At 40.4% G+C, this 11,728-nt stretch overlaps 1 protein-coding gene across 1 annotated transcript; it reads right to left on the reverse strand.

The window, feature by feature from the left end:
- Positions 1–426: 426 nt before the first annotated feature.
- Positions 427–11,374, reverse strand: LOC116273100 (tumor necrosis factor receptor superfamily member 27-like; the record flags this gene model as incomplete). The annotated part of the gene is made up of 4 exons (XM_031662039.1): positions 427–5,975; positions 8,708–8,872; positions 10,481–10,566; positions 11,112–11,374. Coding segments are annotated over 4 exons (897 nt in total), but the record flags the coding sequence as incomplete, so codon positions are not given.
- Between the last annotated feature and the right edge of the window lie 354 nt (positions 11,375–11,728).

Genomic DNA, 11,728 nt, shown 5'->3' on the forward strand with positions numbered 1-11,728 from the left:
AAACCCTTCTACAGCCTGTGATAGTACTTCCCAATATATCTTTTCCTATACACACCCCTAAGCCTTAGTGGTTTCCTCTGTCCTTTCTCCTTTGGTTTGAGTGATACCTTCTAAGTCTTCCTCCTCTAAGTTCTGCCTAGATGCTTTCTCTCCCTCTTTTCTCTAGGCTATGTAGGGTGTAGAGAGACTAAAAAGAAGAGAACTGAATAGGACTCAAGTTGTGTCTCTTTCTTTTGCACTGAATTGAGCAATTAAGTGGGGTGTGTGTGTGTGTGTGTGTGTGTGTATGAGAGAGAGAGAGAGAGAGAGAGAGAGAGAAAGAGAGAGCAAGAGATTGATTATGGAATCAACCCTGGTTATGAATGTTTTTTAGAAAGTAAATTAGTAAAGCAACAGTAGTCTACTCAGAGATCAGTAATCATAGAATATTTTTTAAAACAGCTTTATTGAGGAATATTCTACATATTATAAAATTCATTCATAATTTCATGTATACAAGTCAATGATTTTTATTAACTTTATTGAGTGGGGCAGACATCACCATAACTAAATTTTAGAACATTTTTATCCTTTAAGTAAGATCCATTATGCCTACTAACATTTAATTTTTTCTCTCATGGCCATTCCAAGGCAACCATTAATCTACATTCTGTCTTGATTAGCATGCTTTTTATGGACATTTGATATAGATGGAATCATACAATATATGGTCTCTTGTATCTGACTTATTTTACTTGACATGATTTGAGGTTCATCTACAATGTATCATGTGTCAAAAGTTCAATATTTTTTACTGCTGAATAGTATTCTATTATATGTATATACCACAACTTTTTATCTATTCATCAGTTGATGGACACTTGGGTTGTTTCCACTTTTTGGATATTATAAATAATGTTTTTATATTTGTATACAAGTATTGTATGTACATATGTTTTTGATTATATTGAGTATATATCTAGGAGTAATATTACTGGACCATACTCTAGCTTTAGCTTTTAGAGAAACTGCCAGACTGTTTTCAAAAGTGGCTATGTCATTTTATAATTCTACCAGCAATATATGAGGTTTCACATTTCTCCATATGCTTGCCAGCATGTGTTGTTGTCAAGATTATAGAATATTAAAGATGGAAGGAAACTTGATTTTCCTACCTCTTAAATTATAGTAAAGTATAGCATTCAAAATTAAATAGTGTCTCTTTAGGTGGTCTCTTTCACTTGGTAAGATTATCAACACAAATACAGGCCCTGAAAGGGTAAGGCAGTACTCTTAACAAGTCTAGCTAGAATATGCTTGTATTTTAAGAAATTATGAACAAAATGAAAACACACACACACACACACATACAATCAAATTCCTAAAGATTTTGCAGACCTCAGAAGACGTACACAGTTCCCTTAGGACCATGGAACCCTGTTTGATAAGTATTAGTTTAGAACACAACAGTTTCTAGGAGATTCTTATCTCAGAGAAGAATATAAATGGCATAAACAATTTCAGAAAAAGAAAGAGAGCTTGTACTATAACCCAGATCTCCTGTGTGACAAGTCAGTGAATTCCATCACTACTGATGTCACGTCCAATGATCAAAAACACATTTTTTGCTGTGCTCGCTGAGAAAAGACACACGAGCAAAATGATTCACCAGGTTCTCTGAAAGTAGAGGAATAAACAAGGTGTTTGGATATATTTATGTTTATTGGCCAATATGAAATGTTTGCAGAGTATCATAAACAAACACAGCCCTGTCACTATCTACACATGCATATAGCTCAAGATTTAACAAAATCTCTATAAACCATTTATGAGAAAAAAATAATTAAAATGTACCAATATTCAATGTAAAACACCGAAGACCTAGCTAGTAAGGTGAGGTTGGTAGGGAGGAGGGAGACAGAAGGGATTATGATCTCAATGTGACAGGGCTGTATGTTGTGGAGGGGTATGCTGTAGTGCTGAATCCTTTCCTAGCCTGGATCTGAGAATCTTGGAGGAAAAAATTGTTTTCCCAGACTCACTCCTGTCAAAATCCAAGTCAAAGTATATGGAGAGAAAAACAGTAATCCAAAAAAAGAAAACAAAACAAAAAACAAAAAACAAAACAAAACAAAAATTCATTCTCAGCAAATACCTCCCCTTCCTTACAAACAAAAACTACATTTTTTTTTTTTTTTTTTTTTGGCTAGTTCATTTAGAGACAACTTAACTATTGTTTAGGCTCAAGGGTATGTTGAATATGTTTTTATCAAATGTACTTTGTGCTTCCACTAATAACCCCTTTGTAGAAAGATACATAAAAGCACAGTGCTCAAAGAAATAAGTCTCAGCATTGAAAAGGAAATCTGTAAAAAAAACTCTCCTGAAGCAAATACTCAACTATGACATTTGCCCTGGCCAAACAGAAATTATAAAGAAAAACATCCTTCAATTCACCTTTACCCAAAATACCCTAAAATGCAAAGCCAATTGCCGCCTCCAATTGCTGAACCTCAAAAAGTTGGCATTAAGGTGATGCTGGGTATGACTTGGGCTGTTCACATAACATTCATGCCATGAGCAAGCACACTGAAGAAGGTTTACTCTGTCACTTTATCACATTTTTGTTGTTATTATTATTATTATTATTACTGTGTTACAATCATTATCTTTCCTCTAGAGTGGCAGTGTTAAATGTGAGCTTGAACCACTGCCAGCCACATGGCAACCTTTGAATACCTGCAGTCTGCTCAAATCCAATAATCCTCTGTCTGGATACTACTTCTACCAGAAGGTATAAACACAATCAGTGTAAGCCAGTGAGATAAGAATAACCTGTTGCTATTGCAGAAAAAAAAAAACCAAAAAACCCAAAACAGCAAACCTAAAGGCCAAGGCCTAAAACCTTGGTTACCACATATTTGCTAATACCTGTGTGGGGCCAGACTGCTTGCTTGGTACCGGCTTGTATTTCAATTGCATCTAATCCTCAGTCCAGTACAATGGGACCTTTTTGCTTTTTCCCAAGTGCTTTTAGTAATCTGATCAACTGGTTGCCCCAGGGGCCCTTAATCAGTGTTTGCAGATGGACTAACCCAAAAGATGTATTTAATAAAATTCTAAAAGCAAAACTCTTGCTGTAGAGAACACTCTTTTGCCAGAGTGAGAACCTGGTGATGAAGTGCACATTCTGTCTAATGTACTTAATAAACCACCTAATACTTGTGGGACAGGAACTAGCTGTACAAGTTTCAGACAGATTCTCAGGTAATAAAGAATACAACCTCCAAGGAGCTTGTTTTTCTCTGAGCATGAGATGTATAGGTGGGAGCTAAAGGCAAAAAGACGATTGAGAAAGAATCAAAGGGGAACAGTGGTGAGAGAGCTGGAATTGAATTGACATTTCAATAGAAAGATGCATACTCAGATGTCCTTAAATGGATTGGGGGCTGTCTTTGAGGGACTGCTTGGGTGTAGTTTGGGGAACCCAGGCCCCAGAAGGAAGATTATTTTGACTCAGAAATGTTATTTAAGGTTCCAAAATGGCAAACATCAACCCTTCTCCCTGCTGAGGGTGGTGAGCACCTCAAATACAGGGTGAGGCCCCAGGGATCTAAAGGGAAAATGTTTGCCCTGCCTCATGCTGCAACGCAGCAGTCTGAGACATGAGCTTGTGAATTATGGCACCAGCCTCCCCCAAGATAGATATTAATACGTGTGTGTGTGTATGTATATGTGTGTGTGAGTGTGTGAGTGTGTGTGTGTGTGTGTGTATGTATGTTGAGGAGGGAGGCTGTGTGGAGGAGCTAAAAGGGGAGAAGGGCTTGATTTTGTCCCTAAAATGCTAGGTAGATGTGCTGACACAATTTTGAGAGGCTTATCTGACCAAAAATGCAGGCATGGAAACCCTACCTCATTCACTGTCCTCTCTCCTCTTCTCTATAATCAAGTTGAGCTAGGAACATATCTGGTAGTCCCATGAATGTGGAATCTGGCTCCCCAGACTACAACAGGGAAGCAAGAAATGCTCCAGATCAGTCCTGGTGAATGGGACAGGATATGCCACATCTGTAGAGTATTCTGGTGTTATGGGACAGGATATGCCACATCTGTAGAGTATTAGCTCTTGCGGACACCCCATTTCAGGCCCCTACTGCTGTTGTGGTATAGCAACAAGGAAGCAGAGTCCAGAGAGAACAACTGGCTGCCAGGAGCCAAAGAGACTTAGGGAGGGAGCAGATCAAGTTAGAAACATGTGGGTAAATGTCACGAGTACCCTTCTCTCTCTACCCCTCCAAATATCACAGGTTAAGCCAATGGTTGAGGATGTAATAGTAGAAACACATTACTTAGATAGGGATATGACAATTCTACCCTATTCTACATTGGTGAAACCATTTATCCTGAAGATGGGTTTAGTTCTAAGCTCCACATACTTTAGAAGAACCTAAAGTGGTATTCTCCAGAGAGGCAATGTTGTCTTCAAGCCTCTGCAGGGCTATCTTAAAGCACAGGAAACTGATGAGGTCTGTCTGGCACAAGGAACAGAGCCAGGATGGATAGGCGGGTACTATAGGGAAAGCTCTTTCTTACATTGAGCTCAAATCCACCAGTCACAATTGTATATGTTGTAATATACATTGAGTAGTAGTCAGCCCTCTGCCACCTCAAGTATGTGAGCAAGGACTACACAAACTCTTAGTGGGGATATTATAAAATGAACCCAAGCCTTGGAAGAAGAACTGGACTAGATAACCTTGAAGGTACCTAAGTTGACTGATTTGATATCAGTTATAACTTTCAAATTTGATATCACTTATGACTTTCAAATGTACATTTGTTCACATTTTCTTAGGTTGGATGCAGGGAGCAGGGAAGACATTGGGAGAGCTGAAAATGTATTAACTGAAGAAATACAGAATTGAACAGTGCAAGATATTTGGTTAGTTGAAAACTGGGAATCTACCTACTCTTCTACCTCATGCTACGTAAGCCTTTGAGAAACCAACATTGGCTATCAAATGGTTGCAATGGTGGAGTTGGACCAACTCTAAAATGTAATTCTTGCCCAGTTCTAGCCCACTAATTTGCTCTGTGACTTTGAGAAACTAACTTTCCCTCTCTGTGTCTCAGTTCCTGCCTCTGTAAAACGTAAAATGAAGGGATATACGCACAAGGTTTGTATAGTTATTAGGGAATGGAGGTTGATTTGAAATGTAGGGTTTCCAGATGACAAGGCTTGTATATATTTTTTTCTACTGTGCTATGTTGCTTGTACACATAAAGGGAGATACCTGAATATGACCATTAGATAGTGGCGCCCTGAGACAGCTTGAAAAAGGCCAGAATGGAGAGACTGGTGTCATGACAACCTTGCCAGTTCCCTGACAGCTGCAGACCCAGAAGTGTGATATCTATCTGGCTTAAAAGTATAGCATCACCACTGTTGCCCCTCCACCCACAAGTGTTCCTAGCTTTCTGCTGTTCCTCCACTCCTAGTAAACAATAATATTCCAGAGGGGAATTCCTTGAGGCTAGTCCTTAATTTCTGTTTTGTTTTCTGTTGTTGTTTTTATTTTTTCTGATCCACCTTTCCAGCTCACCTCATTAGAGTTAAGGGCTGGGAACTTCAAAGGTCACATTGAGCTCCAGTCTGTCTCCAGTGTTTTCGGTTGTGTTTCCCCTCAAGGTCTCAGCTCCAGTATAGGAGGCAGAGCTGGAAAACTTTTGCAGGTCCAGCTCTGTGCATTCGATGGGGTTGTGGACCCAGTGGGAGTGGCTCTCTGAGGCGCAGGAGGCCGTGGTAAAGGAATCCTGTGTGGGGAAGCCACTAGTCGAGCTGCAGTCGTCCTCGAGGATAGGGTTAAGTGGCTGGGTCTGAAAGATGCTCTCACTCATTTGGGGCTCAGGACTGGTCTCCTTGCTGGGTGCCATGGGGAAGAGAGATTCCTCCTCTGCTGTTTTATCAGCCTGAAACTTCAGCGAACCTCCTGCACCTCGAAGCAGAAAGCCACTGGGTTACCCAAAAGCAGGGGCTCTTCTCAACTGGGCACTCGGTACTGAGCACAAGATAGGGAAAAGTCTGGGAGCTGATTCTTCCCTTCCTCTCCCTGGGGACTAGAGCACGTAGCACCAGGCTGAGGTGACACAGTTCAGAAACATACTTACATTCGGGTATCAGATTGAGGCTACCTGGTACTGGATCAGGGAAAATAATCAATTTCTCTAGAGAAAAGGACACCTTTGTGGGAAACAGGAATTTGATACCGTCTCCCTTGCCATTTGGTCTGGTCTTATGTCTATGTACATTAAGTTATATGGCAAACTAGACTCTGCAGATGGAATTAAGGTTATGGATCTCAAAATAGGGAGAGAATCCTGGATTACTTTATGGATCCAATGTAATCCTGTGTCCCTAAAAGCAGAAGAGGAAGGCAGAGGAGATAGAGAGTATCAGAGAGATGTGGCATGCGAAGAACTCACCATTGCTAGTTTTGAAAATAGAAGGGGGCCATGAGTCAAAGAATGTAAGTGGCCCTAGAGGCTTACAGCTGGCAAGGAAATGGGACCTAAGTCCTTTAACTGCATAGACCTGAATTCTGCCACCTTTGTGCATGATCAAGCAAACAGATTCTCTCCCAGAGACTCCAGAAAGAAACACAGCCCTGCTAATATCTTAATTTTGGCATTGTTTGAGACTCTAAGCAGAGACCAAATTAAGCCTACTGAACTTCTGAGCTATGGAAACTGTGAGATAATAAGCTACTAAATGTGTGGTAATTTGTTATGGCCATGATAGAAAAGTAATATCCCCTTTATGCATGGGTCCAATTCAACATCAGGTCACAAACTGAGAACCTATGGGATGTGTTTGGCCTCTTTGCTTTGGTTGTGATTTTGTTCTTTATTCAAATTCATTGACTATGTTTTACACAATTTCAGTAAAAAAAATCCAGATTTCTAAATTCTCTTGAAAATGTAGAAGATCTTGCAACATTAAATTTTTCCACGTGGTTACAAAGAGCTGGAGCCAAGTAGTGGGATTCCCCTTTTGATAAGGGATGTGCTCTCTAGTTTGCCACAGTTGCTACTTTTCTCTCTTGCAATCTTACATTGGATCTAATTCACACATACATCTCATCCCTGTATGTGTATAAGTCAGTGACTCCTGAAAAAGTTTTCCAAAGTGAGGAAATGTTTAGCCTTCCTACCCCTTATAAAAACAGTGAGGAAACTGCCTGCCTTCATATTCCAAGCAGGTTACCACATTATTATCTTCAGGATAGAAGGAGAGCAGAAAAGGGTTACCCATCTCTCCTCTCCGGAAGCAGCTCTCTGATATTCTCTCCTTTTCATCTTCTTGACCCTGGAGTCCAAATGCTTCATTGTTCATGTTTCATGTCCACACATCCAGGGCCTAAGCAACAACTCTTATCTGGGACACTGGCCTCCAAAGTCAGAAACAGGAATGTCTACCCTGAGTCACAGTATCCCAGGAGCTAGCAAGAAGTAGACTTTGAGAAAAATCATAAAGGGACAACAGTGTTCCCCGTGTATCCTGCAGCCCATGAAATGCTATATTCATCTCCAATTAAGCCAGGGCACAACCAAATATACTTCTTGGGCTTTTCAAGATCAACTGCTAGGCCCCAGAGCCAAACTGACTAAGGCAAATTTACGTTAGCAGGATCTTCCCACACAAATACTGCTGCTTTGGACACAAAGATGAAAAGGAGTCCTTAGCACTCTTTTATCTAGTGAACTTTATCCTCCCTCTTATAAATCAACTTCATTCTCTGATCTGAGTTCCTGTTTCAGTGTCCCTGCCTAACTCTCAGTTCCCTTAATGGCACTGAAGCTGCACTGAACCTTGGTACTCTTGGCTGGAGTTCTAACTCTTTGCCTGGTCCTGACCAGCCACCTTCCCACCTCCTCCATCTTTTCCCTCAGTGAGCTGGATTTTCTGTCCCCCATTCTTGTCTAGTAGCTAAAGTTGTGCTTAATAGAAATAACAATGTTATTGTGACTTTAAATATGATTTTCCATCTGGAATTTTGCATGGCCATCTGATACGGACTGGACTAGACCTCTTGGACATCAGTATTATCTGAGGGAAAAAGTCTAGGTTTGCCGACTCCTCTGGACATAGGGCTTTCAGTTATCCCCATTTGTGAAGTTATTATACTAATAGCAGTTGCCTTAGACCTCAATCACTTTTATTACAGTCGTATCTCAGATATAGCCGAGCCTTCCTCATTCATGACATGCTTTATAATTTATACCTACTAGTATAGATATAAAGAATTGGAAAAAATCTCAGAAATCAACAAATCCAATCCTGTCTCTTATCTTAAAGATTAAGAAGAAAGAGGTCTGAAGAGGCTAGATGACTTGTCTAAGGTTTCATGGTGATTTAGAGGTAAATGTAGAACCTAGGTCTCCAGATTCCTTTCCTGAGGGGTTTCCCACCATACCATGTTCCTTTAAAAACCCCTGAAACATAATGAACTAGGTCTGCTAAACTCTCAGGGTTGGCTTCAGTAATCTCTGAAGTCCCATGCTTTCTATTGCAGCCCCAGATAGTTCCCCAGGCCAACAGAAGACTATTCATGGGGTTTTCAAGCATAGTAGAAAAGGCCCATTATCTCTCAACCCCAGAACATTCCTCTATTCTGCCAATAAGAGCCTTGTTCCTCATTCATGTGAAACATGAAACAGCCACCCTTACCACGCTGGCAATGTCTGTTGAAGAACTGCTTGCAGTAGAGGAAGAAGAGCCCCAGGAAGGCCAGGGTAAACACCACTAGCAGGCTGCTCACCAGTGCAACAAGTGCGGCCTCCTGAGGGGGCACTGTGGGTGCATCTGCCTCCACTAAGCTCAACTGGAAGGCACCTGTGAGACAGAAAAATGGGGGAAGTCAGTTAGTGTGGGCAGTAAACAATCACACTGACCCTGGGCCTGGACTTCCTCAGGCTGTCACCCTTCTCCTTAGGGCCTTCCCCAATTAGGGTGGCTATGCTCATTTTGCTTCTTTCTAGAGCAGGCAAAATCATGAAGAACAAGGCAAAAGAATTTGTATATACTGCTGGTATGTACAAATTAGTACAATTAATCGAAGATGCACATATCCTATGATCTTTCTATGCCACATCTAATTATACAATCCAGATCAATGGAAACAAGCTAAAACATTCATCAGTAGAGCACAAGATAGACAAATCATGATATAATCCTAAAATCTTACAACACTTAGAGACCTTTATGGATCAGTATGAATAATATAGAGGGGAAAAAGAAAGTTGAGAAACAGAACATAGAGCTTGATATCGCTTCTATAAAACATTATAAAATACATAATAATAGCATATATCGGTTATGAATATGCACATATATCACAAAAGAACCCAAGTATTAAAACATTAGTGGAGAGTATGGCAGAGGCATGGTGCTCACCAATTATCCACATACTCCCATGTGTTCCCCTTATGCCCTTGCAGTAAGGCCATAAGAGTACTTCTAGCCAATGAACTGTGAGTTGAAATGACATGTGTCACTTCCAGACTGAGGCAGTTAAGAACCAATATGTCTCCTCCATCTCTTCCCCTGTATCATCGACCTGGAAGACATATGGTCTAGAGTGCATGGTCAAATGATGTAGGAAGGCCTTTGCACAGTAAAAAGAATAAACTTTTATTGTATAAATTCACTGAAATTTTGCAGTTTGTTTGTTACTGTAGCATAGCCTACCAACAGAATACATACAATTTCAGGATAGTGGTTGTATCTGAGGAGGTAGGGAGGTAACAGGACTCTGCGAGAATCTAAAAGAGAATTCCATTACCTCTGTGGAATCTTCATTCTTTTAAAAAATCTGAAGCAAATATGCAAAATGCTATGATTTACTAACTTTGGATAGATGCTGGGTAATTGCATTTTAATTTTACATTTTTCTGCACTTAAAAAATATTTCTACATGTTTGAAATTTTTCATGATTTAAAAAATATATCACTAATTTTAAAATAGTAAGTAAGCAAATAGATGGTAGACAAAAAAGACAGATGACCTGATAAATGGATAGTGATATAGGCATAGATTGGACCCTGGTTCTTCATTCAGCCTCTTACAAGTCCTCAGCTCTAAGGGCTCCTACATACTTTGTATAATAGTAATACCTCATAAGTGTACAAATATTATAATTTGTAAAGTGCTTCCTAATATCCATTTTATCATTAGACCTAGACACCCACAGAAAGTATGAAGAAAAATGATTATCATGACTCACCCTTTTTTCAGAGGTGGGAAATGAGGTTCAATGAGATTGAATGATTTGCACAGAGTTGCAAAAATAATATGTTGTAAAACGAGAATTCTAATCTGATTACCTTGCTACTCTACTCTACATGAAAAGGTATGAGGGGATAGGGGAAGTATTTACTACCCTATCTTGTTGCCACCCCATGGAATGTGGAGAAAAGGGAAGAAGAGAACTGGGTACACACATTGAACTTCAGAGGTGGGAGTCTGCTTCGTGCACGGGATGCACTCTTGCTCCTGCAGGCCTCCAATGCGTGTCTTTCGGTAGAACCTGTGTTCAGAGCAATTAGGAATGGCAGGGTGATCAAACAAGCAATGAACGTGGACCAGTTCGTCCTGGGAAAGCAGCTCCTAAGAATCTTGCCAACCTGAAAGTAAGTGCCCACCCCTCATTCTGAGTTATCTGCCTCTGTGTCTTATTCTGACTCAGAGACCCAGGCAGACACTCTACTTCTTCCCCCATTCATCACACCTTGTAGCCAAAAGGAGACCTAATTCCACAAGAGAGGGGTGCACTGCTTTGCTACCAAGTACATCATAGCTTCTTTTAAGTCTACAGTGAGATTTACCTTGAACTTTGGTCTTCGGCTGAGAATGATGATGAAAAAGCTGTCAAGTACTCATCTGTGACTGACAATGTGCTAAGCACTTTATAGAGGGATCTTGGGAAGACACCACTTCTCTCTTCTTGGAGCTTAAACTGAATATTATGTTGATAGGTAGAATACTTCAACTAGGTTCTGAAAGCTGAGGATGGGAGAGACCTCCAACAGCTAGAAAAGCCCAGACAAGCTTGGTCTCATAAAGCAGGCTCACCTGGGCAGACAGTCCCCACAGACAGCATTAGAGGTAGCTGTGCAGTTGACCTTCTGAACACGATTGATGACAGCACAGGTGATGCAACTCTGACATCTGTGGTGGCCCCAACTGCTTTTGTACCTGCGAGGAGGGCAGGCTGTGCAGTAGGCATCTCCACCCTCTCCATAACCACAATCCTGTAGAGAGATGGGAGGTGTTAATATTGCTTTATAGGAGCTTGGAGATGGGATCACCTGTGGGACAAGTGGAAATGCACAGAGTAGTATTTTTCAACTTGCAACCCCATTACTAAGTCATAAAACCCATTCACTAGCTTCCAGCCAGCGTTGAAAGATAAAATAAAACAAAATAGAATAATAATATCAACTATAAGAGTATACAGAATGAAGTAAAGCTAAGTATTTGTATCAGTCAGCATAGGCTATGCTGTAGTATGGCAAAAATCAAACCCTAAATCTCAGTGTCTTAAAAGAATAAAAGTTTATTTCTCACTCATCATATTTGCCTACCAGGGGGTTCCTGAGGACTCTGCTGTACATCATCCTCAATGGGGTACCCAGGGTTACAGAAGCTTTATTTTTGTGCTTTTATGATTGAAACATTCTGAACTGTGT

Source organism: Papio anubis, unplaced genomic scaffold, assembly GCF_008728515.1.
Source record: "Papio anubis isolate 15944 unplaced genomic scaffold, Panubis1.0 scaffold360, whole genome shotgun sequence".
NCBI lineage: Eukaryota > Metazoa > Chordata > Mammalia > Primates > Cercopithecidae > Papio > Papio anubis.